The sequence below is a fragment of the Hyaena hyaena genome, unplaced genomic scaffold (genome assembly GCF_003009895.1).
Source record: "Hyaena hyaena isolate Hyena2069 unplaced genomic scaffold, ASM300989v1 scaffold_1317, whole genome shotgun sequence".
In the NCBI taxonomy this organism is placed as follows: Eukaryota; Metazoa; Chordata; class Mammalia; order Carnivora; family Hyaenidae; genus Hyaena; species Hyaena hyaena.
This window is the reverse complement of record NW_024081952.1, coordinates 300,576-317,112: the sequence shown is the minus strand read 5'-3', so window position 1 is coordinate 317,112 and position 16,537 is coordinate 300,576. Positions and strand designations below refer to the sequence as shown.

Genomic DNA, 16,537 nt, shown 5'->3' with positions numbered 1-16,537 from the left:
ATTGAACCAATCAGAGTGAGCCATGGGAAGATAGACTAGTTATTTTCTTGGCTTAGTGTAACCAAGGTTCTATAGAACTTTAACCTCATTCCTTTTAATACAGTTCAGTGGTCTAAGTTTTTCAGGGAGGCAAGCCAGCTCAAAACTTAATGGCCACAGTGAGACACATGAGATGAATCTTAAGGATTCCATGTCAGGACAGTAAAGCATCCCTATGTGAACCCCATCCATATTGGGTTATAAAGAAACTAACGACCGGGGGGGGGGGGGAACATCTACAAAGATAAGGGGAGGCTGTTCTATTTATAGTTCCTCACTCTTCCCATTTTATTTTATTTATTTCTAGGAGAGAGAGAGAGACAGCGTGAGCAGGGAGGGTCAGAGAGAGAGGGAGATACAGACTCTGAAATAGGCTCCAGGCTCCCAGGTGGCAGTCAGCACAGAGCCCGATGCGGGGCTCAAACCCATGAACTGCGAGATCATTACCCAAGCGAAAGTCGGACGCTTAACCGACTAAGCCACCCAGGCGCCCCTCACTCTTCCCATTTTAAAAATGAATTTGTCTTTCCTCAAGATATAACTTAAAGCACTGTGCAGAATGTCTAAGGGTAAGCCATTCTACCTAAGTCTAAAGAGCAGTAGCTGACTTGGCAACTGCCCAGCCTAAGACGGTTCTGATTTTAAAGTTCTGTTTTCCTTGCAAGAAACTCTGGGATGTGAAGCCAGGCAGAGGGGTTTTAAATGGGTGTGGGAGCCAGTGCAGCTGGGGGTTGTTAACAACAATTGGAGAACAACAAATTTTTTTAGAGGAATGGCTGAGAACTTCTCTCTGGTCAGAAAAGAAAATCTGTTTGGATAGAGAAAACTTGCTTGCAACCCTAGTAAAGAAATTTTATTTGACTTAATTTAAACAGGATGACCTGTGAATCATTTTGAAAGAAAAAGAGGTATCCTGGGGAGAGCATCTTGTGAGAGGTGGCTTGTAGCTCTGATATTAACCAGTAAAGGTGGTGATTTAAATTTCCCAGGAGTCAAAGCCCTACATAGGGACTAAAGGCTGTCTCATATAGTGGAGGGACACTACAACTAAGGTAGAACCACTCTTGGGCATTATACCTGTGGGCGAGTTTATTTATTCCAAAGCATTAAGTGCAACTTTCCAGAGAGGCTAACCTCTTAAGATTTTTTGCAAATCTATTTATGATGTCCCTATAATACCATTAACCTGTCACTCATGCACAACACATCCCACCTGACACATTCTCTGACACTGCAACAGGATCAGTAGTGTTGGCCTTTTTTCACATCATGCTTGTGTGATATGATGTGTTGTAAAGTCAGTCAGTAGAGAAGAAACTTGCCAGATCCTTTCAGCCATCTTTCACATGTTAAACCCACTGAGGAATTTATTTCAGCATGGCTCTGGGTGTTCTTAAAGTTTTCTGATGGCGATCTTTTCATCCTCTGGTCATTTTCAGTAGCCTCACAATCCCTGGTCTTTGGCTTTCTATAAAACAATGGGCTTTTCAACTTAGTAGTTGAAGTGCAAACAGTCACCGGCCACTACCAAAGCAACATGGCTCTTTCATAGGCTCAGACATTGCATTCCAGGCTAGTCATTTACCTTTTATGCTGCTTGAGTTCATGATTCTCTACATGGAATAATTACACGTGGAAAAATTCCATTACCATGAATATAACATCTGCCTGGTTTGCTATGTTATTATTAGAATTAGTTCTTAATACTCTTACCATAAACTTCCATTTTAAGTTTATGAAACAATTTCAAATTTAGTCCCTAAAGTCAAGAAACAAGTTATAGACTTCTAAATATCACTCATCGTAAGAAATAATACTGTTATATTATTTTTCCCTTTATGTAACTGTACCCTTTGCCAGGTTTTAATTATAAATTAGGACTAAATTAGACAGTTTTAAAGTTTGTGAGATAAACTGCCTTGAGACAAATAAATGTTTTCTATTCATTAAAAAAAACTTATAGAGGTTTTGCAGTTTTAAATTTCTATTGGGAATAAATTTTTGTTGATTTTGATTGCTTCATTGTTTTTCTTTTTTTTTCTTTTCTTTTTTCTCTCTTTTTTTTTTTTGTTTGCTTCTTAAACATAACAGGTTTTGCCCTAATTATATGTGCCCGGTGTAAATTTATGTAGGGCCTTTCTCATGGGATTTCATAAGATTTGGTCATATTTTAGGTAGTCATGAGACATGAAACAATTTGATAGCATTAGTTCAGTTTCATATTATAATAAAGCATTCTCATGAAGGACAATTGAAAATATATGGTAATATCTTATTACATCAAATTTGAGAAGTTCAAAATGTCATAATCTAAATATGGAAGAAATTAATTCTTAGATAATATAAGATTGATAGGGTAATAAAGATTCTTGGGGAGGTGTGGAGAGAAAACTGGGATAGCAATACTTACATAGGTCAAAATAGACCTTAAAACAAACTGTAATAAGAGGCAAAGAAAGACACTATATCATCATTAATAGAACAATCCAAGAAGAAGATAGAAAAATTATAAATATTTATGCATCCATATGAGAGTACACAGATACTTAAAGCAGTTAATAATAAACATGAACTAATCAATAATAATACAATAATAGCAGGGGACTTTAACACCCCACTTACATCAATGAACAGATCGTCCAAATAAATCAACAAGGAAACCGTGGCTTTTAATGACATATTGGACCAGATGGATTTAACAGATATGTTCAGAACATTCCATCCTAAAACAGCAGAATACACATTCTTTTCAAATGCACATGGAACAGTCTCCAGAATAGATCATATGCTATCCCGCAAAACAAATCTCAACATATTCAAAGAGATCGAAGTCATTCCATGTATTTTTTCTGACCACAATGCTATGAAACTAGAAATCAACCATAAGAAAAAATCTGGAAAGAAAACAAATGCATGGAGGTTAAATAACATGCTACTAAACAATAAATGAGTCATCCAAGAAATCAAAAAGGAAATCAAAATGAAATGAAAATGAAAACATACGGTCCAAAACAATTGAGATGCAGCAAAACTGCTCTAAGAGGGAAGGTTATAGCAATACAGGCCTAGCTCAAGAAGCAAGAAAAATCTCAAATAAACAACCTAACCTTACACATAAAGGAGCTAGAAAAAGAAGAATAAACGAAACCCCAAACCAATAGAATGAAGTAAATAATAAAGTTAGAGCAAAAAAAAAAAAAAATGTATATATATATATATATATATATATATAAACTAAAATAACAGCAGAACATATCAATGAAACCAGGAGCTCCTTCTTTGAAAATATAAACAAAATTGATAAACCATTAGCCAGACCCATCAGAAAAGAAAAAAGACTCAAATAAAATCAGAAATGAAAGAGGATAAATAACAAATGATACCACAGAAATACAAAGGATTGTAAGAGAATATGAGGAAAAATTATATACCAATAAATTGCACAATTTGGAAGAAATAGATAAATTCCTAGAAACATATAAATTACCAACATTGAATCAGGAGAAATATAAAATTTGAACATACGGATAATCAGCAGTGAAATTGAATCAGTAGTCAAAAATTTCACTGTAAACAAAAGTGTAGGACCAGATGGATTCACAGGCAAATTCTGTCAAATATTTAAAGAAGCATTAATACCTATTCTTTTCAACATGAATAGACACTTTTCCAATAAAGACATCCAGATGGCTAACAGATAGGAAAAAATGTGCAACATCACTCATCATCAAGGAAATACAAATCAAAACCATGATGAGAAACTACCTCACACCTGTCAGAATGGCTAAAATTAACAACACAAGAAACAACAGGTGTTGGCAAAAATGTGGAGAAAGAGGCACTCTCTTGCACTGTTGGTACGAATGCAAACTGGTGCAGCCACTTTGAAGAACAGTGTGGTGTTTCCTCAAAAACCTAAAAATAAAACTATTCTATGATCCAGTAATTACATTTACCAAAGGATACAAAAAGATATGGGTATGAAAGGGTACCTGCACCCCAGTGTTTATAGCAGCATTATCAACAAGTGCCAGACTATGGAGAAAGCCCAAATGCTCACTGACTGATAAATGGATAAAGAAGATGTGGTATACAATGGAACAGAATTGAGAACTCAGAAGTGGACCCAAAAATATACAACCAACTAATATTTGACAAAGCAGGAAAGAATATCCAATGGAAAAAATCTGTCTCTTTATCAGATGGTGTTGGGAGAACTGGACAGCAACATGCAGAAGAATGAAACTGGATCAATTTCTCACACCATACACAAAAATAAACTCAAAATGGATAAAGGACCTGAATGTGAGACAGGAAACCATCAAAACCCTAGAGGAGAAAACAGGAAACAACCTCTTTGACCTCCACCGCAGCAACCTCTTACTTGACACATCCCCCAAAGCAAGGGAATCAAGAGCAAAAATAAATGATTGGGACCTCATCAAGATTAAAAGCTTCTGCATGGCAAAGGAAACAGCCCACAAAACTAATAGGCAACCAACGGAATGGGAAAAGATAGTTGCAAATGACATATCAGATAAAGGGTTGATATCCAGAATCTATAAGGAACTCACCAAACTCCACACCCAAAAAACAAACAACCCAGTGAAGAAATGGGCAGAAGATATGAACAGACACTTCTCCAAAGAGGACATCCAGATGGCCAACAAACACATGAAATGATGCTCAGCATCCCTACTCATCAGGGAAATACAAATCAAAACGACACTGAGATACCACCTCACGCCAGTCAGAGTGTCTAAAATGAGCAAATCAGAGAACACGAGATGCTGGCGAGGATGTGGAGAAATGGGCACCCTCCTACATTTTGGTGGGAATGTAAACTGGTACAGCCCCTCTGGAAAACAGTGTGGCGGTTTCTCAAAAAATTAACAATAGAACTCCCCTATGACCCAGCAATAGCACTGCTAGGAATTTACCCAAGGGATATAGAAATGCTGAGGCATAGGAGCACATGTACCCCAATGTTCATAGCAGCACTCTCAACAATAGCCAAAACATGGAAAGAGCCTACGTGTCCATCAACAGATGAATGGATCAAGAAGATGTGGTTTATCTATATGATGGAATACTACATGGCAATAAGAAACAATGAAATCTGGCCTTGTGTAGCAACATGGATGGCCCTTGAGGGTGTTATGCTGAGTGAAATAAGTCAGGCAGAGAAGGACAAATATCATATGTTTGCACATATAGGAGGATTAGGAGGAACTTAACAGAGGACAATGGGGGAGAAGAAGGGGGGAAATAGTGGGGGAAAGGGGGAGAGGCAAATCTTGAATGCTGACAAAAGCTGAGGACTGATGGATGGGGGGAAGGGGGATGGGCACGGAGAGGGGCACTTGTGGGGATGAGCACTGGGTGTTATACGGAAACCAACTTGACAATAAACTATTTGTAAAAAAAAAAAAAAAAAGATGTGGTATATATAAATATGGAATATTACCCAGCCATCAAAAAGAATGAAATCTTGCCATTTGCAACAACCTGGATGGAGCTAGAATGTATTATGCTAAGTGAGATAAGTCAAACAGAAAGACAAATACTGTATGATTTCACTCATATGTAGAATTTAAGAAACAAGACAGATGAACATATGGGAAGGGGAGGAAAAAAAGAGGAAAGAGGGAAACAAATCACAACAGACTTGACAATAGAGAATAAACTGAGGGTTGATGGAGGGAGGTAAGAGGGGGCTGAGCTAGACAGGTGATGGATACTAAGGAAGGCACTTGTATGTAGTGATGAATCACTGAATTCTATTCAAGAAACCATTATTCTTGAACCATTATCCAACCGTATGTTGGCTTACTAAAATTTAATTAAAAAAAAAAAAAACCTGTTCTCAAACTAGTCCAAAATATAGGAAAGGAAAACTTTCAAATTTATTCTATGAGGCCTGCATTATCTGATACCAAAATCAGATAAAACACTACCAGAAAAGAGAAATACAGACCAGTATCTTTGATGAACATAGATGCAAAAATTCTCAATAAAATACTAGCAAATTGAATCCCAAACTACATTTTAAAAAGTCATTCACCACAGTCAAGTGGCATTCATTCCCTGGATACAAGCATTGTTCAGTATTCACAAATTAATGTGATATATCACATCAACTAGAGAAAGGATTAAAAAAAACATACGATCATTTCCATGGATGCAGAGAAGCACTTGACAAAATACAACATCAATTCATGATAAAAAAAAAAAAAATCTCAACAAAGTAAGTTTAGAGGGAACATCCTCACCATAATAAAGGCCATATATGGGAAACCCACAGCTAATATCCTACTCAATGGTGAAAAACGTAAAGCATTTCCCCTAAGATAAGGAACAAGACAGAGATGGCCATTCTTACCAGTTTTATTCAACGTAGTAATGAAAATACTTGCAAGACTCTACCAAAAAACTGCTAGAACTAATAAATGAATTCAGTAAAGTGTCAGGATGCAAAATCAATGTGCAGAAATCTGTTGTATTTCTATACATCAATAAAGAAGCAACAGAAAGAGAAATTAAGAAAACAACCCCATTTACAATTGCTCCAAAAATTATAAGATATCTAGGAATCAGCCTAACCAAGGAGGTGAAAGACCTGTACTCTGAAAACTATTATAAGTACTGATGAAAGAAATTGAAGATGATACGAGGGAATGAAAAGACATTCCATAGCCTCAGCAATCAGACAATAAAACAAAAGGCATACAAATTGGCAAGAAGAAGTCAAACTTCCAATCTTCACAGATGATATGATACTCTACATGGGAAACCTAAAAGACTCCACCAAAAAATTACTACAATTGATACATGAATTCAGCAAAGTTGCAGGATATAAAATCAAAGTACAGGAATCCGTTGCATTACTATATGCCAATAATGAAGTAGCAGAAAGATAAATCAAGGAATTGGTCCCACTTACAATTGCACCCAAATCCGTAAGATACCTAGGAATAAACCTAACCAAAGAGGTAAAAGATCTGTATGCTGAAAACTGTAGAATGGTTCTGAAAGAAATTGAAGACGCAAAGAAATGGAAGAACATTCCATGCGCATGAATTGGAAGAACAAATATTATGAAGATGTCTGTACTTCCCAAAGTAATCTGCGCATTCAGTGCAATCCGTATCAAAATAACACCAATATTCTTTACAGAGATAGAACAATTCTAAAATTTGTATGGAACCAGAAAAGACCCCAAATAGCCAAAGTAATGTTGAAAAAGAAAACTGTGAAGATGGACGCACCATAATTCCAGACTTCAAGCTGTATTTACAAAGCTGTAGTCATCGAGATAGTATGGTACTGGTACAAAAACAGACACTTAGATCAATGGAACAGAATACCAAAACCAAAAATGGACCCATAAACGTTTGGCCAACTAATCTCTGACAAAGCAGGAAAGAATATCCAATGGAAAAAAGGCAGCATCTTCAGCAAATGGTGTTGGGAAAACTGGACAGTGACATACAAAAGAAACTAGACCAATTTCTTTTTTTTATAATTAAAATGTTTTTTAATTTTTTTGAGAGAGAGAGAGGCATGAGGGAGGGGCAGAGAGGGAGAGAGAGAGACAGACACCCAAGCAGTTTTCATGTTCTCAGTGCAGAGCCCAAAGCAGGGCTCAAACTCATGAACCATGAGATCATGACCTGAGCTGAAGAGTCGGATGCTTAACCAACTGAGTCACCCAGGCACCCCTATAAACATTTTTAAGGTAATCAAATGTATTGATCATGGCTTTTGTGGCCTCTTGGTTTTGTTACAGTTTTAAAAGCTTTTCTTAAGAGAAATTTAAGAGTTGTGTTTGTGTTTGAATTTTTGTGGTCCTTTGGTGTTTGTAACGAATTTAATCTTTTCCTTAAATTAGTATATAGTACTAATTACAAATCTTTCTTTCCATGCTGGGTAAATTTAAAGCAATAGAATAATGGAAGTTCACCAGGTTTTGGAATCCAAAAGTCCAGTTTGAATTGTAGTTTATGCACTTACTAAAATGACCTAAGCCGGGTCACTTATTTGCTCTTAGCCTCAGGTCCCCCATCTGGGCGTTAATGAGTTCTATTACAAAAGACGGTGCCTGGCACGTGATAGATTCTCAGTGTTAGTTCCTCTCTCTCCTGCTTTCCTGCAGCCCTCGACTAAGAAATATTTGGATAAATTACCTTAAGAATATAATTAAGTAAATAGGATTTCTTTTCAAAAGCATTCTATAATTTAAATTGTAAAAAATTTCTGTTGAGCTTCTCAAGCCAGCCTGAACTAATAACTCATATGTACATACATATTTGAATTGTAGGTACTGAAAATAGTGTGTCAGTACAATGCACACAAGTTTTTGATAATAAATGTTTGTGAAAAGAGTAAATTAAAACTGAATTTTTAGAAACTGCATTATTTCCTTTAAGAACTCATAAGATATGTCTAGAAACTTCATTGGAAGCCCTTTAATAAAAAAAAAAACAGTTATTTAAATGAAATCAGTCAGTGTACCAAGTTTATCCTGTTTCATAATTCTAAATTTTTTATATATCATATTTCCTTAAAGCAGGCTACATTTTTAGAGAGAATAATACAGTCTAAAATCATCAAAATTGTGTCTTAAAAAACTAAAGCATAACATCTTTATCCTTTAGTTTCATGATTAGATCAACTATATTTCCATGTACTTGTCTTTCCATGGCTAATTCATGAGCCACCTTGACATGTGGAGCATAAGAAGTTTCAATTTTAGAAATGCCTTAACTTTGTATTTAACTACAATTGCTTTGTCACTACTCTAAGGAAATTCATAAGACTTGAATGCCTTTGCTCTATTAGGCAATTTAGAATATCCCAGACTTTGCTCTGGACTTCAAGATTTTTTGAAGTTCAAAGCAGATGTGTGAGGAAGAAAAACATCTGGTGAAGGGAACTTGCTTCATCGCGTGATGCTGTTTTCCTGCACTCTTCAGCGGAGCGTCTGTTGAGCAGGTTGGCAGGTTTGATAATTAATTAATGATGAGGGAATGAGCCATGTATCTGAGGAACTCAGTTTTGCCCCTTACTGCTTCTTTCTTCCCCACATGTCTGGCAAAGCCTTCAGAGTCTAGAATCACTGATCCCACAGTTGTGTCTCAACTCAAACACTTGTCTTCAGGCTTAATTAGCTCAGAGATATAAACAGATGGATGGTCTGGGACCCAGAGGGTTTAGTGTTGAGTAATGCAGTTTTATTATCAGGGACTTTTTAAATTTTTGTTGGAGAAGTGTTTAAAGAAGTGCTTTAAAAAAGCCTTTTAAAAAACCCTTAGAATTTTGATAGTACATACTTGAAGGTGACAGAGTTTTGTGTATCTGTATATTTGTGGACTTTCTTTTTGTCACTCTTTATTTAAATAGAGTTTCAAAGTGACAGAAAAGTTGCAAGAATAATACAAGGGACATCCTTTGTTCCTTTACCCAGATTCACCCTGTTTATTTTTCCATCCTCACTTCTTCCTTCCCCTCTCTTCCCTCTAGACAGACACACATACATGCTCACACACACATACATATTTAAATATGTGCATTTTTTTTCTGTACTATTTGAAGGCAAGGTGGATGTCAACTCTCTTTACTCCTAATACTTCAGTATATATTTCTTAAAGACAGACCATTTTTCTAAATGTTATCAAAATCATAAAATTTAATATTGATATGACATTATTGTCTAATCCATAGTCCCTTTTAAATTACATCAGTTATCTCAGTGATGTCCTTATGATGCCCCCCCTTACCCCCCAGACCAATCCAGGATAACACATTGCGTTTAGTTGTCATATCTCCTTTAAATGGGAATGGTTTTTCAGCTTTCTTTATATGTATTGACTTCAACATTTTTGAGGAGTACACACCAGTTATTTAGTAGTATACCTGAAATCAGATTTGTGTGGTGTTTACTCACGCAATCCGGGCTCTGCAGTTTTGGCAGAAGGACCACAGAAGTGGTAGTGCATCAGATAAGATGGTGCCTTATCAGGGGGAATGTGGTGTTGTTTTCTTAATCGATGATGTAAGGTTTGATTGTTTGATTAAGGGGGGAGTCCATTGGTTGCTCACAGTGAACTTACACTTCCCCGTTTTATATTTTGTAAGAACATTATGGAGAGATACTTTGAGACTATGTAAATAGCTTGCTTCTCTTCAAATTTTCACCCACTCATTTTAGCAACCATGATGGTACTCTCAATCTATTATTTCTTCTATATTTATTAGTTGGCATTCTGCTGCAAGGAAGAGCTTTCTTTTCTTCCTCTTTTATTTATTCATTTATTTATTTATTTGCCTTAGTATGGGTTCATTGGTTCTTATTTTGGTACTTAGATCAACACAGATTAGGGCAGTGGAAGCCCCTTCAGGCTGACCTCTGGGTCATTTTGATAAGTTGTCATCATTCTTTGAGCTTTCTTACCTCTGACACACAAAAAGATATTACAGATTCATTTTATATTTTCTCTACCCCAGCCCTGGAATGAACATTCTCCAAGGAATCCTGGTTCCTTTTCATGGAGAATGGTATTTAAAAACCAAGACTCTGTGTGTGTGTGTGTGTGTGTGTGTGTGTGTGTGTGTGTGTGTGTAGGGAAACTACATTATGGAATATTACATGTGCTAAAGCATTGTGTACTGTACGTATGAATGTATGGTGCATGTGTGTATTTAAGGTTATAAGTTTCAAACAGAAGACCACTTATTTTAAATGTAATAATCATAAGTTTTGACAAGAAAGAAATACATTTTTCATTTCACAGTAAATGGCATTACACAGTTTTGAGTACTAAATCATCTTGACATTTATGAAGGACGAAATGGAAAGTAGGGAACTGAGTGTGTTAAATATAAAGCTATCTTTAACTGTTCTATTAAAAAGCAGAGATTTATTTTCCATCTGTGATCTGAATGTACCTACTTGTGTTCTCTTCCATGGCAGTGGAATTTCTGTGGAGCCACACGACAGAGAGCATGTGTGTTGGATACATGTCAGCCCAGGATGGGAAAGCCAAGGTATGCGGGAAAACTGGGGCATAACCTGAAAACTTGCAGCTGCTGCGTGAACCTCTAACCAGCTAAGTTGATACAAATGAAATTTTTCAGCTTCTGTTGGGCAGTAGTAGCTCTGTGATTTTATGAGAATCTGATTAAGAACCATTAACGATGCCAAAGAAAAACAGCAGATCTTTGGAGCTTTTAATGACAAAGCAGGGGAGATTAGGAAACACCAACCCCCCCTTTTATTTTCATCTTGTCCTTCCTCATCTATTGTGAATAATTGGAAAAGAAGAAACTGAGGATTGAGAAGAGAAAATGGGAGGAGAGCTATGTACCGACAGGGCTGGGTGATTTTGCAGGGAGTGTTGGAATAGATCAAGGAAACCGAGGGAAGATACATGTGCAAGGGCAGAGGCAGCCAATGTGCTTACACATACAACTTGTCTAGTGCTCTGGTGTGTTCTGGCATACCCTGGCATGGTGCCCTTGTGGGAAGAGTCAAAGGTCTGTGCTCTGGGCGACACGTGCCTGTGGCATGCATCCCTCCGTGAGTCACAACAATCATACAGACATACACAGCACCTTGTGAGTTGCTTGGTTTCCCTACAGCCACGATGGGTGAGTCTGGGAGTAAGAAATATAATTTGTGGGTTTTATTTTATACTGGCCTTATGTTCTTCTTGTTCGTAAAAGTTTTAGAAACAGCTCTGGCATATGATGTTTACTTGGCTTTAAAGTGCCTCAATTGCAAAGCTGTGAAGTTGGGCAGCCTCTTTTTTAAAGGACACGTTTATTTTGCACATTGGGAAATATAAGTAAGGAAACTTCTGATAGAAACTGTCAGATATAGACTGAATCATTAACAAATTAAAGATGCATGTAGTAAATTAAGGGTACATGTCAGTTTATTGCTTAATTGTCATATAACTAACCCGTCCAGACTGGCCTTTGTATATTATCCAGCAAGCCAGTCACATCACAGGACTTCTGGGAGTACAGCATACAGGAGCATTTCATAAGACAAAGATTGGCTTATATTTGTAACAGTGTTACTGAGTTCTCCTCCCCTTTATCTTACCCTCAACTAATATGATTATCACATTGTACTAGTAGGCTTATTTCATAAGAGAATGCACAGAGATTGCTTTGTTTCATAGTATATATAGAAGAGTATTATAATTGCTTGCTTTAAAGGTGATTTTTGAGTTTCAAGCAATACTACCTAATAGAATTTTCTGTAATGACTGAAATGTTTTCTATTTATATTGTATTGTCCAGTGGAATACCCACTAGTCACATGTGGCTATTGAGCACTGAAATATGGCTAGTATACCTGAGGAACAGAACTTTAAATTAGCTTAAATTAATTATTTAGGGTTTTTTTTTAATGTTTATTTATTTTTTGAGAGAGAGAGAGAAAGAGAGAGAGCATGTGCATGAGCGGGGGAGTGGCAGAGAGAGAGGGAGACACAGAATCCAATGCAGGCTCCATGTTGTCGGTGCAAAGCCCAATGAAGGGCTCAAACCGATGAGGTGTGAGATCATGATCTGAGTTAAAGTCGGATGCTCAACTGACTGAGCTACACGGGTGCCTCTAAATTACTTAGTTTTAATTTAGATAACCACATGTGGCAAAACAGCGACTGTGTTGAGCAGCATGGGTTTAAAGAATGAGTGGAAAAATGATTATTCAAATAAGTATTTTCAGAACATACTTTTCTTCCCAATGACAAAGTAATTCCCAAATATAAACAAGCCTAATAAGCCGCAAGAATGGCTTATAGCCATTTAAGTTTCTCTTACCCCATACATACTGACTCTGAGCTAAAATTGCTTTTTAATAAAAGAACAAGTAGGAGGTGGGCTTCAGTATTTAAGCCAGTGTGGTGGGGGGTACTGTCATGTTATTTAAGTCCCTTGTGTGGAAATGTTCCAGTTATCCCTGCTCATGGCCTGTGGAAGGCACCTTACTATTTAACATGAAATATGGGTGATAAAGAGAGTGGAGAGTCCTGCATTGAGTCCAAAGATGTTTGGCCTCTAGCTGCATTGCTTGACATCTGGTCGATGTGGTTTTCATATTGCTGGTAAATTCTCCAGCTGGTAGTCTTGATTGGGCCAACAGATACAGCTGCTCCTCTTGCCTCACTTGTAAATTATGTTTTTGACCTTCCTTGCAGAGAGTTAATCCCTCTCCCTTTCTTCCTCCTTTGAGCCTGTGGCTACAAATGCTTTCCAGAAAGAAAGAAAAAAAACCCAAAAACACTAATGCTTTGGCTGCTGAATTCTATTGATCAAAAAGCCATCTCTTTTGTCATAAAGGTTGGAATTTTATTGTATTGCAAGTAAGACAGTGTTATAAATGAGAAGCTGGCCTCCAGAGAGAAAGGAGCAATAGCAAAGTTTGTATTCCTTTTAAGAGAGAAAGCCTTTGGCCTACCCCTCTGGTTTCCTGACTTCAGTGAAAAAATTGCTGAATTAATGGTATGCCCGTTCAGCATGATGACTGGTTTGCAAAACATGCTCTTACATAATGTTGAGGTCCATGGTAGCAAAATGAGAAACAAGGCATCTTTAAAAACTAAAACAAAACCCAAAACCAAACAACAAAACACACACATTTTTTAAATTTAAGAACTATTTCTAAAAAAGTTGTGTTTGTTTTTGGGGTTTTTTTTTTTTTTTTTTTTTTTGACTTCTTATTACCAACCTCAGAAACTAAACCACCTGGCTATTCAAACATTTTATTTAAACTAGCTATGTTCAATCCAAGTTAAGGCCTTGATTTAAAGCTCACCTCAAAATCATACTGCTTTAAAAAGACTGGATAATAAATATTATAACCAAAATTCATATATGAATTGAATAAATAGAAGAGGTAGGTTCTTTTACAAATTTCTTTGTTTCCTTCTCTTTTTTATAGAACATTCTTTCAATTATATTCTTTAATTTCTAAATCTTGTAACATAAGTTAAAGAGACTTTTTTATTAAATCAAAATTAGGGTATTGATACCAGTTGGATTTAAAAGTCAGATTGCCTATATCCTACCCAGATAGTAGCTAGTGAACAGTTTTTAGTAAACACCCAGTGTGCATGGACTGCTGTAATTAAAACAGATGTTAAGACTGTCACAGAACTTATTCAAGCATAATAAATGAAACCTAGGTTTCTTTTACTATGTAGAGGTCAGTTTTTATAACAATAGTGAAAATACTGTTATAGAAAAAAATCCATTCTTGAGGAAGAGCAGGCTGTTTTATGATCTTAACGTGTCTCCCCACAGATTTCTTTTTAGTTGCAAAGACAAATAAATATATACTGGGGAAACCAGGCAACAGCTTGACCTTGTGATCAAAATTAACGTGACCAGTGAGGGGCAGATGGACATCATGTGTGCCTCTAGATGTGATAACCTGAGAAAGACACAACATCACTCTTATAGTATTCCATCTGGAAGTACATAACCTGAATCTAAGCACAAGGAAACATCAGACAAATCTAAAATGAGGAACATTCTATGAAGAGAGAAAAAAAAGGATTATATTCTTCAAAAATGTCAGTGTCATAAAAGACAAAGGCTCAGGGAAATGCTCCACATTAAACAATACTAGAGTCTTGACAACTAAATGTAATACCTGATCCTAGACTGGATCCTATATGGGAAGGGGGGAATGCTATAAATGCATTATTAGGTCAGTTTACAGAATCGGAATATAAATAGTAAAAAATGATGTATCATTGTTAAATTTGTTAAATTTTACTGTGGTACATAAAGAAATATCCTCACTCTTAGCAAATGCAGGCTGAAGTATCTAGGGATAAAGGGCCATCATGTATACAATATCTTGTTTTGATGGTTCAGAAAAAATATGTGGAGGATGGATGGAAAGCAAATTACAAATTAATGGAGCAAAATGTTATCAATAGGTGAACCTGGATATAGGATGTATGGATGTTCCTCTAACTATTCTGTAATTTTGATATTATTTTTGCTTAGACAATTTAAAAATTATATCACTCTTGGATATTATGGCACATTTGATTAGTTTTGAAATGAGTGAGTAATGGAATGAGTGTGATGCCAAGAAGCTGGAGCCTGGGTTTCCCCTCTACTCTGCACACTTGGAGTGATCACTCTGCTTCTTGTGATCTCAGGGGCCTCGTCTGTAAAATGAGAATAAGAATACCTTACTATGCCTTAAGTCCTTTCTGGAATAAGGTGTGGTAACAACAAAGAAACAAAATCTGTCTCTCTGAATACAGATGACTGGACCCTATTAAGTCCTATATACATGTATGTGTATATATATATATACACATGTATATATGTTTGTATATGTGTATATATGTTTGTATATGTGTATATATGTATATGTATATATATAGATGTAATGTATATATTGCATACATTACAGATATTTGCATATATTATGACCCTCTAGATACTTGCACATATTAGTACCTCTAGATACTTGCCTCCAGTCTGCAAAATTCTAAATTCTACATTCCAGATTATATAAGCAGATATGTTTCTATTCAATTCTCAGTAGAATTTTTGCAATCCAAACATAGTATTTACCGTGTTTTGTCTTTTTTGAAGATAGTGTCTGAGGCTTAAAAAAATAACCTCAATAAACATCTATGTAAAAAGGATAGAACATATGGGATTTCTGAGAGTTTTTTTTGTTAGGCTTAATGTACCACTCAAATAAAGTCTAGGAGGAAGACAAATACAAAATGTGAGGTAGACAAGAAGGAGTTATCAAAGGAATTGAGAAAGAGACTGTTGCTCCTACTCCCCACAATGAGAATGAGCTGGATAAACTATAAAATCATAAATTTTAAAAAAATCATCCATAAGGCTGAATATGCTAGAAAAACCTGAATGAACTAAGTCTCAGAAAGAGACAAACCATTTTTAGGAGAGGATAAAATCTCTTGACTGATTTATTTCTGGCAGAACATCAGGAAGAAGAATAAAACTGACACAGAAGAATATAAAGAGAAACCAGCCAAACTTTTAATGAACTATTTATGGCCACATGTGTGACAGCTTAAAATCCTAAGAAGCCCCAGTTATAGGGTGAGTCTCGCACCCACTACCAGTTCTTCCCTATGAAGCCTTCACCAAGTGAGTACACCAAAGGCTTAGAGCATGGTAAAGAATTGAATGATTCATCAAGGTGTATAGGATTTACACCAAGTACATGGCAGTGGCCACAGAAAGACTGGAGATAGAGCAAGAGAGTTGAGAGACATCTCCTTGGGGTAGAGTGGCCCTTTATCAAGTGCAAGGCAGTTGCAAGAGAAGGCTGGGATAAAACAAAAGAAATGAGAAGAAACCTTCCTTATTCCTGCAAGGTGTATAGGACCTTCAAAGCAGTGTACTACTGAAGGCTAATGCCTGGGGAACAGGGTGAAGAAATATGCTATGGCATGGAAAGCTGGGGGTGATTATCAAGAGT

At 36.4% G+C, this 16,537-nt stretch overlaps 1 protein-coding gene across 1 annotated transcript in view; it reads left to right on the top strand.

Annotated features, from left to right (window-relative positions):
- The window catches only part of LOC120225087 (threonine aspartase 1-like), a gene marked incomplete at its 5' end in the record, with an annotated part of 120,398 nt that overhangs the window by 66,511 nt on the left and 37,350 nt on the right, over positions 1-16,537 (top strand). Inside the window, one exon of the mRNA XM_039223311.1 lies at positions 11,012-11,085. Within this exon, the coding sequence (XP_039079242.1) occupies positions 11,012-11,085 (74 nt within the window). The remainder of the gene's footprint in view (positions 1-11,011; positions 11,086-16,537) is intronic.